The sequence below is a fragment of the Etheostoma spectabile genome, chromosome 6 (genome assembly GCF_008692095.1).
Source record: "Etheostoma spectabile isolate EspeVRDwgs_2016 chromosome 6, UIUC_Espe_1.0, whole genome shotgun sequence".
Lineage (NCBI taxonomy): Eukaryota > Metazoa > Chordata > Actinopteri > Perciformes > Percidae > Etheostoma > Etheostoma spectabile.
The window spans coordinates 7,685,389-7,701,149 of NC_045738.1; the positions used below are offsets into that span (position 1 = coordinate 7,685,389).

General features: G+C 38.3%; 1 protein-coding gene across 6 annotated transcripts in view; it reads right to left on the minus strand.

Moving 5' to 3' along the window:
• Positions 1–6,595: 6,595 nt before the first annotated feature.
• The window catches only part of plekhg4b (pleckstrin homology domain containing, family G (with RhoGef domain) member 4B), a 33,456-nt gene continuing 24,290 nt past the window's right edge, over positions 6,596–15,761 (minus strand). For 5 of the 6 annotated variants that reach the window (XM_032519652.1, XM_032519651.1, XM_032519653.1 and 2 more), the window contains 15 exons: positions 15,545–15,687; positions 15,318–15,456; positions 15,120–15,242; positions 14,848–15,012; positions 13,729–14,603; positions 12,989–13,238; positions 12,595–12,684; positions 11,839–12,063; positions 11,437–11,607; positions 11,157–11,334; positions 10,933–11,049; positions 10,286–10,564; positions 9,486–9,715; positions 8,333–8,402; positions 6,596–6,983 (listed from right to left, as the gene is read on the minus strand). In XM_032519652.1, the coding sequence (XP_032375543.1) occupies positions 8,358–8,402; positions 9,486–9,715; positions 10,286–10,564; positions 10,933–11,049; positions 11,157–11,334; positions 11,437–11,607; positions 11,839–12,063; positions 12,595–12,684; positions 12,989–13,238; positions 13,729–14,603; positions 14,848–15,012; positions 15,120–15,242; positions 15,318–15,456; positions 15,545–15,687 (3,030 nt within the window). In that variant the 3' untranslated portion in view covers positions 6,596–6,983; positions 8,333–8,357. The remainder of the gene's footprint in view (positions 6,984–8,332; positions 8,403–9,485; positions 9,716–10,285; positions 10,565–10,932; positions 11,050–11,156; positions 11,335–11,436; positions 11,608–11,838; positions 12,064–12,594; positions 12,685–12,988; positions 13,239–13,728; positions 14,604–14,847; positions 15,013–15,119; positions 15,243–15,317; positions 15,457–15,544; positions 15,688–15,761) is intronic. The other variant, XM_032519648.1, reaches the window with a different exon arrangement.

A 15,761-nucleotide genomic window follows, 5' to 3' on the forward strand; every position in this document is an offset into this window, starting at 1 on the left:
CTGAAATGTATTTGGCCCTAAACCATTTAGTGATTTATAATCCAGAAAACGTATTTTGAAATCAATTCTTTTTTGGGACAGGCAGCCAGTGTAAATACTTCAGAACTCTTAGTCTCAGAACTCTTAGTGAGGACTCGAGCAGCAGCGGGTTTTTTTAGGGAGACCTGTAAAGACACTGCTACAGTAGTCAATTCTACTAAAGATAAAAGCATGGGCACGTTTTTCCAAATCAGGCTGAGACATAAGTCCTTTAACCCTTGACATATTCTTAAGGTGATGGTAGGCTGACTTTGTAATTGTCTTAATGTGGCTGTTAAAATTCACGCCTGAGTCCATGACTACACCAAGATTTCTGGCTTTGTCTGTTGTTGTTTGAAACTGAGAGCTCACCTTTAATTGTTCCTCTTTTGCTCCAAAAACAACCACTTCAGTTTTTTCTTCATTTAATTTAAGAAAGTCAGTAATTTGTTCAATGCACTCCCTCAGTTTTTGTACTGGACTATAGTCACCTGGCAATAAGGTTATGTAAATTTGTATCTCATTCGCATAACTATGGTAACTTATTTTGTTGTTTTTCCATAATCTGAGCCAGTGGAAGCATGTAGATTGTATTCCTTTAACAGTAAATACAGTGTGTGTGCATAAATAAAATGACGTACCAAAGTGTTGAAATGTTGTCTGCAGACAGCTTTACTTAACCAGTAGATCAAGGAAATGGCTATTAACTTTTCAAAAAACAGCAGAGTCATAATCAGTCCTTTGATTCCTTTATGGACCTATGGAAGTGGAGACAGAGGTGGAAGTGAATACGTATTGCCTTTGCATTTCAAAAAGAGAGAAAATGACTTAAAGGCAAATGCTGTTTTCCTTCACCTTGTGATTGTACGAGCTGTCTTTTGGTGAAAAATGGAACTCGATCAAGCAGAGACAAACTGCCGCAACCGACCAGAAGAAGCTGACGATGTTCAGAGAGAATGACAGCTTTGTCTGGAAAGTGAAAATTGTATGAATAATTCAGGCGTTACAGAGAAATATTAGGAATACAAAAATAAGCAGAATCAGAGAAGCTGCCATGATTTTTTGCTTTTTTTTTCGTTCAAAAATACAATCATTCTATTATTGGTGCATATTTACGAAGACAAAGAGTTTAAAAACAACAATTCAAAGTGTAATTGGATGGCAAACATAATTAAAACTTCACTTATCCCTAAAAGTGCTTAGTCTTTTTTCCACTTCTACTGCTGATGTTAAATTAGATATTAACTTTGAATACTATATGATATCACTAGGTTTGAGTGATTCTGAAAATACCTTCATTTTTTCCTGCATACACTGTGACAATATTTTTGAATTATTTTAAGTATTTAGGAAATACAACATAACATCCTAAAACAAGCCTTTCAGAGACATTACAAACAATATACTACCATATACAGAATAATACTATCCAGTCAGCACATGTCATTATTCTTTTAAATAACTTAACTCACTTATTGTAGATGTAGTTGACTTTTCACTTATGAACAAAAACTTATTTTGTACGTACCACATGCATGTTTGGAGATTTTCCAGCTGCATAGGACAGCATACCACAGACCACAAACTAAGATTTTGATAAAACATGTAAACTATTATACACATAAATATAATAATGAATATTGTAGAATATCAAAAGAAGATAAGACCCTATGCAAGGAAATTGAAATTTCAAAGAAGCAGAAGCACATTCTGCTTCACTATTTAAAAACAAGTGTAGAGCAACGGAAATGTCGATTGGTTTCTATTTGTATTTTTACATAGTTATCTAGAGTGGTAACTTACTAATGGGAATTAATTACATTTGTAGTTTTGCGATTGTATTTACCAGAATACTAGGTAAAGTGTAGAACCAGATGTCTTCTGGCTGAGAAAAAATCAGACCGAGTGCAACAATGAACACACCAGCGATGGCTTGGGCTGCCTAATAAGAAAAGAGAAAAATACTGCATTAGTATGCTGCACATTTGGGTGTTTTGAAGCCAAACATATAAGTCTAAAGCTACAAAATAGTCTGGGATCATGACTCTACCTACCGAAAGAAACAATTCAACTTACTCCAAGAGGTTTGGGTTTTCCCTTAATAACAAAGATCTTGTAGGAATCTTTGTAAACGCACTGGAATTTCTCTGGCATCAGTTGTCCCTCTCCAGCATCCCTCAGACTCCCAATGGGAATGGTGATGATCATCGATTCATCACATGCAAATGTCTTCATCATTCTCCTGTGAACACAATTGAAGGACAGAATGTTAAAGCAGCTTTTATCACGGTGATGTTCTGCTGTCAATTTAATAACATACCTTTTTTTCTTCTCTTATCTTTAGTCAGACCTGTAATATTCTCCTTTGTCAAATAAGTTTGAAAAGGAAATGACCTGGCACGCCAACTGTCTTTGTTTCTCACTCTCTTCCTTTTGCCAAACACACACACACACACGCGCACACACACGCACATGCACACACACACACGCGCACGCACGCACACGCACACACACTCACACACACACTCACACGCACACACACACACACACACACACGCTCATACACTCACACTCACACTCACTCACACACACACACACACAAATTAAACAAACATTTAAAACTATCCAGACTTCGTTATGTTCATAAATGTAAAGAAAAAAAAATGATATCAGAAATACTGTACCGTGACATAGAACTTATGGCATTGAGGCACTGAGGGTGGAACATAATGATGTTGTTGAGACCACTGGCAGAGGGAGGAAGTAAATGTGTGAGGTGACCTCATCTTTCAAATTATTTGCAGGGAAGTGAACATCATGCCCGAAGACTGTGGCGCATCTTTGAGGCAGAGTGGGAAATAGATACTTCTCAAGCCGAACCTGGTAAGATTATTAAATTGCAATGAAACAAGCTGTGTTATATATGCTGTATTTGCGATTGAGAATATGAATTTCAAGCATCTCAGAGTCTGCATATGCATGTTTGCTAGTCAAACAGATGTTTTTGTGAATGTTGAATGTGTCATGTAAGAAACACCATACTTCTGTTAGGTATGTGAGAATAAGAATGGTGGGAGCTTTAAAATTCCGGCAATAACTGTGACTTTATTTAAATGTGTTTAGATTTTGTTGACATTATTCCATTAATTGTTGGATGTTTACTTAGTTCCATGGTTGTTTTCAAAACTGTACTTTGTTGGGAGGATGCGTTGGATCGTATAACAGTGAAATATAGTTCCATCTGGGTATCTCGAATATCTTGTCAGCCTTATTTACATAAATAAATAAAATTAGGACATCTTCAAATGTAAGGCACTCTAAATTCACTACAACAGCAGTCTTAAACATGCGTTACCTCACAATGTCGGCAACAATAAAAAAATCTTAATTTTCACAATTGTTTTCAGGACTGTTGTATAGCATTGCATTACAATGTACAAGTTTGTGTGGCCACTCTGTGTACTTTTTGAAGCTACTGCAGTGTTTTTCCCCTTTTAAGAATAAAGACAAAACATTTAGATTTTTTCAATCATAATATTTTTATACACCAAAAACCATCATCCCTTCAGGTCGGAGAAGCACCATGGCCTGTGCCGAGATTGACATGGACATCCATGAAGCCGACGTGGCGCCGCACAGAGCCGGGTTGGCAGAGCCGCCATTAGTGCGACATTACCAGGCTACAGAGCTTGTGCCAGACAACAAAGGGCCGCTGCATGACCTGCTGCAGAAACAACCTGCTGTGTTGGGGGTAAGAATGACACAACTTTAGGATATTATGTCAATACACAAACTCTTTGAGAAGTTCATATTTATAAACTATTATTGAGACTGTGTCACAGAGGTGGTGTTGATATTGTACTTTAAGTCCCCATTTTAATATAAGAAAATCATGGTACTTTATTGATTAAATTAGGGTTTGTGACCCCCCCATTTCTGAGTATCAAAACGTATATGACCCCAGCAGAGTGTCATAAGTTTATTTGAATGGAGAGGAAAAATTACATAGCAATAAAAGTACACTGAAAATGATTATCAAACATAAAGCTATCTTAAAAAAAAACGATTGCGTAGGTCAATACTAGCCAATTATGGTTCCTCTCAAACTACTCAGTTGTCAGCCTAGGAGCCCCCAGCCCGTATTTCCAGTACACACACACACAAACACACACACACACACACACACACACACACACACACACACACACACACACACACACACACACACACACACACACACACACACACACACACACACACACACACACACATCTTTTTCCCCCAAATCAAGTTCAATACCTTAACCAAATCTTTTTCTTTCTTTACCATCTTCTGTATGGGAGAGGATCAGCACACACACACCACACACACATTCAGTACATGCATACACTTTGAGAGATTCGTGTGTTGATATGATTATCAGCTCTTAATAATAGAAGCTTTTAGTGTGTGTGTGTGTGTGTGTGTGTATGTGTGTGGTGTGTCATAGTTTGCAACACTGTGTATAGTCATAGAAAACAGGAACTAAGACAATGTTTTTTTCTCATACACATAACCTGTTTGTATTATAAATATTTTACTCTACAAAAACTTAAGTCCAGGCAACAGTGATCACAATCTTTTACTCATTCCTTCCTGTAATTATGCAATCTAATGTCTAAAAAACATTTACCACACAGATTATAAAGACATCACAGACAGATTAGTGGTGCAGGAAAGACCGATGTCCAAATAACGTTATAAGAGCGATAGTCCATAATTTGTGCTCATTGTGCAAATTTGGGCAGTAGCAACAGGAAATGCCTAGGTGTGAGTTTTGTGGTATTCTACTTCTTAAGAGTAACATAACAGTGGCCAGGTTGGCTCAGTGGTAGCGCAGGTGCACATGTACTTTGAAGTTCATGCTTTGATGCAAAGGTCCAGGGTTTGAATCGGACTTGTGACCCTTTTTTTATTAGAAAAAAAGAGTAAAATATCACATAATCCTATCTATATAATACTGTAAATATGTGCACTATATATTTGTAAAATACCATGTGTGTTATTTTCTCATGTTTATCTATTTGCTCATATGAAAATACATCTCAAATTGTGAACAATATATATTTTAAATATGTGCTATATACTGTACTATGTCATACATATATTATATATGTTTCTTTTTTATTATTCATTTTTTATTATTCATTTAATTGTGTTTATTTGGTAACAATTCCCAGCAAGGACACATACAGTACATTGTACTTAATTCATTGTCTCTGTTTCTCTGTCAGTCACTGCAGATAATGAGCGGTCTGCTCAGTGTTGGAATGGGAATTCTTTTTGCAGTAACTCAGGGGATGGGAGAGTCCCTTTTCACTCTGTTCAGAGTTTCCCCCTTAACTGGAGCACTCGTAAGACCCTGATCTCATTGCTTCCATTGAAACACAAATTATAAAAATCATGCACTTGGTAAAGCAGATGACACTCTACTTTAAAACATTGGTCAAACTTGTCTTTAACATAATGACTCCTTGTTGTTCTCCTCTGCAGTTTATCATTGCTGGAGTTGTTTCCAACCTGTTGTTCAAATATCCAGTATTACTACCTGTAAGTACAACTTCATACAAGCCCACCAAACAACACCTTTTAGGTAATTAATAAAAAAGATTATTGTATGGCTTATGTTCCAGGTGTCCCTCATGGTTAACTGTGGCTGTATTATTGTAGCCGTGGTTTCAGCTTGTCTGATAATTGTTGACCTGGTTCACTGGAGTATTGAAAATGATCAGCATTTGAGGGTAAGTTCATGTGAAGATGACAAAATGAAAAATTTTTAAGGGTTGATTCAGCAGTAGATATTTACATATATTTGCTTCTATAAAATGAATGTATCCTTCGTGTTTGTGTTTCTAACAGATGGAAGTGCTGGAACTTTCTGTATTGGGGCTCGAGGTATTTCTCTCTGCAATCCTCTGCTTCTGGTTTACTAAAGAGAAACGTGCCAAATCCCCATGATCAAGCTGATGAAATAATTTGAGAAGAAATCAATTAAAAATAACTTTCTATATAGAGGACCAGGGGGCTGTATATAAGTACTCAAAAGAAGTTAGGGGACTGTGTTAGTAGACCTTTTGTTTGTTTTTTTGTATATCAAGTGTGGCTTTCTGTTCTGTCTCGATTACCTGTCAGAACTGAAACCCCTGCTAAACAGCCCCGGGCAGTGGTCTGCGTCTGATGTTTAACTCGGACTGAGAACACAAGAATTGTGGTAAATAAATGTCAGCTTCCCTCATGAGAAAGAAAAACCACTCTACATCCTCCTCAACCTCTGCGTCTCTTTGTGCAACGGTAGTAGTGCCCCCATAGTGCTGCTCTGTCAGTGTATCTGCAAGTCTCTGGGTGTGTGGTTTCACACTTGTGCTTTGGTATCAGTGGAAATATCTGCAACGTTTTCAGCTGCACTCACACTTCCAACTGGTTTCACATACAGAAAGCTTCACTGAGCTATGAAGGATTTGTATGTTATTGGCGTTTGCCACTGCTGAAAATACTTAATTTCATTTCAAACTTTACTGTGGCAAAGAAACAAATACAACATGTTTTAAACATTTTAATCATCTGTACAAACATGTCACAACAGATAACAAAAGAAAACAAAAGACATATGACAGCACAAGTTGTCTGGATTGATCTTCTTGCTATTTTTTTGTTTGTTTTGTAAAATACATATAAAAACTCATCTACAATATAAACATTGACTCATACCTAGTTCATTAAAACAAATGTACAGACCACTGACGTACCATCATGGCAGTGTGTATTATGTGTTCATTTCCAATTTACAGTATAATAATGAACTGTGTAGTTGAGCTTTATCCATTAAAAGTCTTAGTGCTGTGAAGATGGACTCCTCTTATTTTCATCTCGTCCTGATTTACAAGCTGCTGTTGCAACAAGTAGTATTTAGCTTGAGGACTTCACAGCTGTGAAGAAAGAAGGAAAACACAAGAAAGGAGATTACCAAAACATATTTTCTACACATTATGCACTCAAATTATTTTACTTGAGCCAGCATGCAATATTAAGAATGTCAGTCAAATAAAGGGCCCATTTTAACACATTTAAGGTGTAAAATGGCATTTTACAACACATTTGAAAGATTATAGATTTTGTCAAACCAATCAATTGGTAACCCTTAAGTTGTAAAACGTCCAGTAATGACTGGGCATCGGTGTTGCTTACAAGATCAAGGGGGCAATCAGATTAAGTATGGAAGATGTAGCAAGTAATACAGACATGATTTTTGTTTTTAACTTCCTTAAACCAGCGGTTTTCAGACTTATTTTAAGGTGTTTTTATTTTAAATGTTTCACAAAGAAAAGGGGTATACAACATGTATTTTCAGTGCTGAAGCTTTTTTACTTATTTAAAATATTTAGTCCATATCAATGCTATAACTTTAATGTTGCTAGATAAAATGTTTACAACTGACTGGAGCCTTAGGAATGAATTCTTCTTAAAAAGTAAGACCGAAGATTTAAGAGAAGCATATTTAATGCATTAAAAGTCAAAAACCTACGTTAACCTTTATCAAAACATTTAAAGGAGCAAACACTTTCTTTACTCTATTTGTATTTAGTATTTAAGACTTTTGCGGTTCTACTGGTTAACAGTTGACTATGATTTTAAACACCATATAAACATGGGGAATAATAAAAACAAATTTATGGATTGAGATTGTTTTTTTTGCCATTTGGGTCCTAAAATGAAGTTATTCTGCATGAATTCAATTTGCTTAAATGTAACTACAAATGATGCTATTCTCATTCTGTTCAGTCCATTTCAACATCCAGGTTAATCAATTTAATGCTGCTATTTAAATCATAATATTTCATGCATTTAATATTAAGGCTGCACTTGAACATTAGATTACAAACAAAAACAGCAGGTTAAACAGGTTGTTTAGAAACACAAAACTCAGGCATTAACAAAAAAAACATAAATGCATTCCAAAGCCCCAAAACAAAGGTTGTAACGGAGCATGCATGAGTTCAAACCATTGAAAACATATATATTTCTTGAAACAAATTTTACCATCATGTCAAACGGATGCACAGAGGAAAAAAGAGGATGAGGAAACATGAAAAAGAGCCAAAAGTTTTTTAAAAAAAAGAAGAAAAAAAAACCATCAGGAGGAGAACCCTCTAACCCATGCAGCACACAACACAGGCAACAACAGCACATGTTCACACAGATTAGTAGTCAGTCGGGTTCCTCACAGTTATTAATAAGACTGCAGAGAACAACACAGATGGTGACACCAGCTACTTACTGAGCTAAAACCCCTCAGCACTGATTCAGACCACAGTAGAGAGGCCTACTGCTATATGAGAGGTCTTGCTCTGGTAAAAAACAAAGCGGCAAAAAGGTGGTGAGTGAAACTGAAGCTTCAAATATTCTCTACCAATTAAATCCTCAAAATCTGAAATCCAAATAAAAAAATATACCTGATCATTTACATAATAGTCAGTCTAATCAGCTTGTGTGGTTTGTTGGATTTCATTAACATGTAGCTGTTTAAGAGAAGACAGTACACATATGAGAATGAAAGCTTCACATTCAGATTGTTTGAATAAAAAGAAAATATAGTCATCTAAAGACTTTTAAAGATGACAGTTTTCTCTGCATGAAGTACAAGCTGACGTTCAGATTTATGCATTTTATAGGTCAAACATGTTCAATATAATTGCAACAGCTTTGAGTAGTCCAAAGCTTACTCAGATGGTGACATTTGAATCTTAAACCTCTTCATATGACTCAACATGATTTTAACAGTTGATCATCATGGGGTTATAAAATGAATTTTAAATCCTTGCTTTAGGTTTCTTTAAGCAAATACTCAACATGGTTTCTAATCCCTATCCTTTCTCAACCTCAACTTGTTGTGTATGACGACAAATGCAAAAAGTACGTTTAGAAAGTAGGAGCTGTTTAGACAGATATGCAGCGCACATTTTACTCTTGACTGACGTTTTTGTTACGATACAGTAGTAACACTATAGCACTATATTTAACCCTGTACCAGTCAGAATACAGTACATTTGAGACTGCATTTTCTATATTAGTAGATTAAGGAAATAGGAAAAAATATAATACATTATGGGGTAAATGTAGGGAAGATTTCAAAGGTTCAATCAATTAGATTACTTTTTCAATTAAAAATACAGAGCAAAAAAAGTACTTCATGTAGTTAACTGAACCTACAAAATACATGCAAATGTTCTGCTGTGAAGTATTCATACTTCTAAAGGTAAGCTTAAGCAAAAGCACAGGACTTAAGAGAGAGCCACAAAATATAAAGGGGTGTCACCATATCTAAAACTGTACTTCTCAATATATAGTCTCATTAAACTACATGAGGATAGCAGTAGTACAACACCAGGTCATCTTAGTATAATAAGATAACAAGGAAGATAATCACTCACTGCGGTGATGAACTTGCTGCTCTGGGGTTGGAGGTCCTCCTCTTTCTCAAATATTGAAGGAGACACGATGGAGGAGGGAGGTGTGGAGGAACACAGGAAAGACGGGGGCTCGCTGTTGTTGTTGTAGGAGTCAATGACAATGCTGGGGTGCCCGGGTATAGTGAGGGTACTCAGCCCTGTTACACTGTCAGTGGAGGTACACTGGGATGATGTCTCTGAGCTCTCAGTGACTGTCACACAACACAGAGAGAAAGATACATTAATGCTGTAATATTGCATCAAGCAACACGGAACTCCATTAATTTGCTAATGAGGAAATTGTGCTTGGTTTGTATGTTCAGACAAAAGAAGACTGTGGCAAACAGTAAACCCCATGTAACCCTGTAAAATTGCTACACAAGGCGCACTATATACTTTTGTATTTCCTTGTTTACATCTTTAATTATTATTCCATTATAGCTTGTTTGTTGTGTTTGTCTTTGTTTGGTTTATCTTATTTTTGTAATTTTGTGAAGTCCTTTGTAACACACAGAAACTGACTTGGAGTAGGTGAATACTCATGGAAACAAGTATTTTGTATTTTATATTTGTAATTAATTTAGATTACTTTAAAAAGGTTTGTTAGTTTGGTGTGACATCAGCAACTCAGAAAATACTTTCAGTAGTAAAAATTGAAGAGAAAGATGAGAAGAAAGCACAAATGAGCGGAAAATTATCTTTATTATCTTTTTTTTTTTTTTTACTTAACTGGAGATAATGGGCCTTATGGTTTCTACAGCAAAAAATAAATAGTGACTCACTCATGGAGGGTTGGCTCCCATTGTCCTGCTCCAGCTCATCTTCCTCTATGCAGTCGTAGGGCCACTGGGCGAAAGAGGGAACACTGGGCACTAGGTATGGATGCGTGTGTGGGTGAGAGGGTGAGGAGTAAAGATGAAGATTGAGCGAGCCCAGCAGGGAGGAGGACGACTGGCTGCTGGAAGAAGAGGTGCTGCTGTTGGAGATGGTGGAGTGAGGTCTCTTGAACGAAGTAGCATGTTCAAACGAAGGCACTGCGATGGATGCCCTGGTCCTAGACTCTGTTGGTAAAGACAAACTATGTGAGCTGCGAAATCATGGGAGGAATGAGAGATGACAAGAATGTACGATAATGACGATAATTAATGTATTCATTTACAGCGTCTCTGGTGAGCCATGATGGAGGAGTAATGTAAATCAGTTTGCTGTTGTGATGACTTCAAATCAATAAGGCTCAGATTACATCTGGTGTGTTAACTTGTCAAAACTCTCGTACAACTTCTTACATTAAAACACCTGTAAGCAAGAGGTTTAAAGTGTTTGTGTTTTCAGCAAAGCAAATAGTTATGTTTCTGCATAACTACAAGATAAACTGTAGAGAGGAGGAGTAAGAGGGAGAGAATACATTAAGTGTAAAAGAACAGCTCACCTGACCCCTTCATGATATAGTCAATAGCTCTGTCACTGATAGCTGCATCACTTGGCTTGATGTCCATGAAAGGCTTGCTTCCAATCCCCATGGACACCATTTCCTGCATGCGCAACTCTGGAATCCAGAAATTAAACTTTTAATTGATACAACCTTTGTTTTACATGATATAAAGGGTCAGAATGCCTCAATGATATGCAGATCAAAATTACAATTACAAACACCTCTGTTTCTGAGCGCCTGCCTCCAAAGAATCTTCCCTATGATGGCGGTCCACACAGCCTTGACGTCTGCGGAGCTAGCTTGGAGTATAAACGTGTCCTGTGACTTCCTTCGACGGAACCAAATCTCAAAGCGTAGGCCGCTGTCGCCAACATTTTCAGTCATACCTATCTCTGCTGTCTAAAGAGAAAAGAATAGAAAAATTACAACATTACATTTTATTGTCATTATACAAGCAGAAGAAACTGCCACAAAAATAATCCTCAAACAATAAACTCTTACTTTGAAGGACTGTTTATATATGTAAAAGTCATATCCTCCTTCTATCTTCTTGGTCTTGCTGAAGAGGATAAGGTCTTCAAACAAGAAGACGTGGCGGAGGTATTTCCTCCGTCCACACCAGACTATGAACTCATCCTGGCAGCGGAGTTGACCCTGCTCTTTTAGATTCACCTGGAGAGGAAACACGGCCGTTCACATGCGTCAGAGAGAACAATACAATTACTGGTGGGACTCTGACCTCACTATGCTGTATACATAACAAGATGACCTCCAGTACAAAAATAGTATTAATGTCTTGCCAGAATATCTTGTAATAATCTTAAGTAGTACTTGGCTTTCATGCGGACATCCAAATATTCATTATAGCATCACATGGCCCTGTGCCTTTGCAATACTACTTACATCACAACTCCGAATGGCATCCATTGCCAGCAGGTCATTGCCATGGCGAAGCTGAAACTTGACCATCTCCTCTGCCGTGCGGAGGTCGCTTAACTCCTGCTCCTGGGACTGACTGCACTCCTTAATCAGGTCTTTCAGCAACAGCGCATATTTACTCATTCTCTGGATGGGCTTCAGCAAGTAGGACGCCAAGTCCATCTTGTCTCCGAGCTCCATCTGCTTATTCTGGAGAGAGACACACAGAGGGTTATTATTGGAGTATTTTTGCTTTTTTTTGTCTTTTGAATATGGGGCTACTTTGTGCAAATGTCAAAGATGTGGTGAGTTGCAGAACTTTTCAGTGCTCTCTGGTGGGCAAACTATGTAATGGTGACACTGTTTCTAAATGAACTTAAACATCCAAATCCCATCAACACTGGTTATGATCACTTTTATCATCTCCATGACAACAGTGTGGATCCATCAGCTACAGCTCGTGACTTTACGAGATGTAGCAAGTATGTTGGACCTGTTGTGTTGAGAATGCTTTTGTCCAACACATTTTTGGGCATTTCTGTACATTTTTGCAGTAATATAATCCAATATCAATATTTATGTGATTAGTTAAAATTATCCATCAATATTGGGATGTGATGATGTATTGCTAGGAATTTAATATGTCTATATTTCTTGTAACCTGTTTTAGTGTACAACCAAAACATCATACATTTGCCCTGTGACCTGCCACTACGTGAGGAATGTAGTTTCCAGACGCACCTTAAAGAACTCGTTCCCATGGCTGCTGAGCAGAGCATCGGACTGGGGCTTATTCTTGCTGTACAGAGCATACATTCCAAACTGATCCTCCTGCACACAAGATTAACAAGTTACAACACTGACTAAAGTACGAAGTATGCATTTAAGTATGATTTGCCAAACATGAATGATTCAGCTTCCAATAGACAAGGGACTACATGGGTATACAAACAATAACAGAGGGATAGTGAAACCCTGACACTACGCTTAAAACATTCCGTTAAGTTGTTTTGAAAAATGTCAGAAACTACAGGTCAACACAACATTAAAGTCACTGTTATTGGGAGACACTAGACTTGAGTGCTGTTCTTAGGCTATCAGCGGGCCGCTGTCCAGGCACTCTGTCTGGACTCACATGTCTGAGAAAACAGCTACTGATGGACAGTGGGGAGTGGGCACATGATTCCAGCTCCTTCAGGAAGTACTGACTGTGGAAGTCCCATAGTTTCTCCACATTGCCAAAAATGATGCTGCGCTTCCCCCGCAGGTCCTGGGGCAAATCCAGCAGCTCCATCTCAGGGAAATAGTGCTCGATGATGTAGCTGAGCGAGCGGACGTACTCCCTTTCGGTGGAGATCATCTCGTCCATGATGTGCTGCACTTTACTGATGCAGAAAAAGACATAAGGTGGAAGAGTATTCAATATTTACAGTGCATTGGTATGATCATTAATATAATATCAAACTTAAGGTAATCAACAAATAATTTACAAGAATTTTGATGGTCGAGTAAATGTTTTGCATAATTTATAGTAAGTAAAAATACCAAATATTTGCTAAATATATATTTTAAGGTTTCTACAAGCATAATTAAGCCATATTTCTCAAGGAATCTTCATAGAGTAGACAAAATAAAGTCCTTACATTATGTGACAGATTCAAAGATTCCTTTTTTGGGGGGTGGGTGGATTTTAAAGCACTTTCCAAAAAAACGTAAAGGAAGTTGTACTCATGCGTTGGTTATGAATTATCATATCACAATGTTTGGTGTTTTGTTGTATTTTGTCCATGCTCTATCCATATACACTTTTTCTAATACAACAAGTGTAAAGTAATATCCCAGTGTATTTATAGTATCAGTGATTCACTTCCTCACCTGCTCGGTTTCTTGCCTTCTTCTCCGTCACTGTGTCTGCTATGAGTCCTGGAGGGCGTCGACATGCTGCGGCTGCGTCCTAATGCGGGGCTTGTCACGTCGGGTCTCTGCAGCTTCTTCTCTGCAGACACGTTATTAGCCACCTCCAAACCCTTGATGTACACACCCGTATAGCCGTGAATGTGGCTGACGTCTGAGTGACCACTGTCCCTCGGGGGCAACTCATAGCTCATTGTCTTCTTCATGATCTTTTTCATTGGCTGCTTGTGGAGGCGGGCGGCTCCGGAGTAGACGGGCTCCGAGTGGCAGGAGATGGTTGAGTCGATGGTGCAGTCACTGTCTGTGTCGTCAAACAAGGACGGACTCTGCCTCAATTTGCTGTCACAGTCAGCGGAGAACGTGAAATGTGAGGAGGAGGAGATTGAACTGGTTGGGCTCTTGGAGAAAGGCCCGGCAGATTGAGGCTTGTTGTCTTCAAAAGTCAATGGTGGGATTGCCGCAGGTAAAAGGACACATGCTTTTCCTTCACACTGTTCTGTAGTGCCAATCTGGCTTCCTGCAGTCTTTATTGAATCTGCTGTATCCACGGCTGTGAGGTGCAGGGCTCCTGCCATGGCTTGGGCCAAAGTCTCTTTCAACTGCTGTTTGGTCTGTTGACATTTGTGCCACACTGTGTTCCACTGCTGCAGCTGCTGAGGACTCTCCAGGGAGAGCACCATGTCGTTGAGGGAGCTGAAGTTGTCCATGGAGAACTTGGATGCCTCAGTGTAGTAATCCTGCAGTATCTGCACCACAGATGGTGAAAGTCTGACACCTGTATTGTCCAGATTCAGTTGACAAAAATAATCCTCGCAGTGCTCCATCCACTGGTTTGCCTACAGATTTGAAACAGCAATTAATCTTTATAACATAGTCAGAGACACAGTATGGTTAACTTTGGCGAGTGGCGACAAACAAAAATCCCTCTGAAATCTGCATCAGTTGTGAAGAAATCCTACTGTGATATTTATTGTAAAGCTCTCTGGTTGAATATATAAAGTACATGCTTAATCCTAAAATGTTCATGTAAATTGTAACACTACGTTTGACAGGATATCCACATTAGTTTTTAATACTTACTGAGTCATAGAAATCATAAAGGTTAGTTAGGATATCTAGCTGGGCCTTCCTCCTCTCCACACTGCTTAAGATTGAGCTCAGATGTTGTTTAAAGTCAAGCAGGACTGAATCTGGAAGGGACTCCGGAGACTTTTTCACCAACTGCAGGCCATGCCTCTGCTGGTGCTGTCCGGATAAAGACAAAATAGATCAATTTAAGTCTGATTGTCTTCTCAAAATTACACACAGGAGCTGTGGGAGGTGTTAAATGTGTTAAAAAATGTCACTTTTACCACTGACTCTTCCAGAAACTGGTCCAAGCTTTCTCTCATCTCCTTAAGTATGGGCATAGACAGCGTTTGCGATTCCAAAGGTGTGAGCTGCTTCTCTCCCTCAACACTGAACCAGAGTTTGATCTTGAAAGAGATTGTTTGATTAAGTATCCAATTTTTTGTCAAAAAGCAGCACAAGTTGAAATAGTTTAAGCTCACCTGTTGTGTTTGCTCCTCAAACTTGCGCACCTCCAGCAGGCTCTCTAACTGTTTCTGAGACTTGTTGGAAAGGATCACAAGCTTATGGACTTCTTCATCTACTTGGTTGTACAGTGCATTCAGCATGTCTACAGCATCTCTAAATGAACAAAGAAAACAATATTTTGATAACATTTTATTATCACCCCGGGTTTTGCTCATATTGACTCATGTTCTTCCTTCAGTACCTGTAGTTTTCATTGTCACCAGCCTCTTCCTTCCTGATGCGAGCAAGGACAGTTCCTCCTTCTAGACGCAGTCTGTTTAGACGGGTGTCATCCAGGACACACTTCATGAGATGCCTTTGCTGTTCCATTACCTCAGACACCTCCTGAAATAATCATGCAAAATGGTAAATAAAATAAAATGACTGGATATATATATATATACACACACACACACACA